The sequence below is a fragment of the Bison bison genome, unplaced genomic scaffold, assembly GCF_000754665.1.
Source record: "Bison bison bison isolate TAMUID 2011002044 unplaced genomic scaffold, Bison_UMD1.0 scf7180017864035, whole genome shotgun sequence".
NCBI lineage: Eukaryota > Metazoa > Chordata > Mammalia > Artiodactyla > Bovidae > Bison > Bison bison.
Genome location: NW_011494607.1, coordinates 18,451,723 through 18,452,910, shown reverse-complemented (window position 1 = coordinate 18,452,910; position 1,188 = coordinate 18,451,723). Strand labels below are relative to the sequence as shown.

Genomic DNA, 1,188 nt, shown 5'->3' with positions numbered 1-1,188 from the left:
CCCGGGCGCGGAGTCCTTTTAGCTGTTCTCTGATCCCCAACCCCTCCACCCCGGCCCCATTCAGATTCTCAGAGTTCTCACCTCCCCTTCTCCCCCACCCCCGGCCTCCTCCCGACCCTCTAGGACTCGGGCCCCGCCCCCCATCTGTCTCCCAAGCAGACGCGCCTGGCGGTCCGGGCGGAGAAGTGGCGGGGGGCGGGGGCGCCCCGGCCCTCTATCGACCACAGCCACTTGCAAGACTTGGGTGGCGGTGGGGGGGCGGGGTGTCGGTCCACCTTCTCCTCCCAATAGGGCGGGAGAAGGAGTGAAGAAAGAGGAAGAGAAAGGCTGAGTCCCCACAATCCAGGGGGAGTCCGACTTTTATTCACCTTGGGACACACATACACACATACACCCCAACGTCTCATACCTAGAGCCAGAAGTCAGGCTACACCCCCCCTCACACACACACACGTTGAAGTCTCCTTTCCCCAACTATTAGAATTTCAGTGCCCATGTGCTTCTTTCTCCAGGTGTGACACTTTTGCCTCCCCAAAGGTGCTTTTATTCGCCTCTCCCCACCCCGCTAGCGCCAGATCTCCTCCTTTTAGGTTCCAGACCGGATGGTCTTCCAGCACCTCGGAGTGAGGACCCCATTAAAGGCAGGCTCCACCGGCGCCTCGGTTTTGTAAGAGACTACTTGTTCAGGAGCGGAGGAGTTGCCTGTTCTAACAGCGCAGCGGTCTGGACTGAAAACAAAACAAAACTCTAAAAGTCTCTGACACATTCAAACACTGGGGGCGCGCACAGGTTTGGATTTAGGGAAAACTAGGATCCTACTCGAGTAGACCTTCTCTTTGTGACAAGGAGCGCTGTCAAGGGGGTGTTCGGCCTCTGGGTAAGGGGCAGGGAGGCACCAAGGGCGGCTTCGACTGCGTGAGCGCTTTCCGTGTTCCTTGAGCTTTTGGATGCAACTTTTTCCGTTAGCTGCTTCGAAAGAGAGGAAGAGCGAGTGAAGGAAAATGGGCTGTACTAGGGGAATCTTCCGAATCCTAAACTTCGGCGGACGCCAGCGGGTGGGGTGGTCTAACTCAGCTTCCAGGCGCTCACTGGCGAAGCTGTCTGCTTAGCCTTCAGCAGAGAACTCCGGAGCGAGACTGCGGGACCCTGCACCGGCAGTACGGTTCTACCCAGCACGAGCGCGTCGCG

At 58.3% G+C, this 1,188-nt stretch overlaps 1 protein-coding gene across 1 annotated transcript in view; it reads right to left on the bottom strand.

Moving 5' to 3' along the window:
• The window catches only part of POU3F2 (POU class 3 homeobox 2), a 3,568-nt gene that overhangs the window by 1,738 nt on the left and 642 nt on the right, over window positions 1-1,188 (bottom strand). Inside the window, exon 2 of the mRNA XM_010834760.1 lies at window positions 820-966. Coding sequence (XP_010833062.1) covers window positions 820-966 — 147 coding nt within the window. The remainder of the gene's footprint in view (window positions 1-819; window positions 967-1,188) is intronic.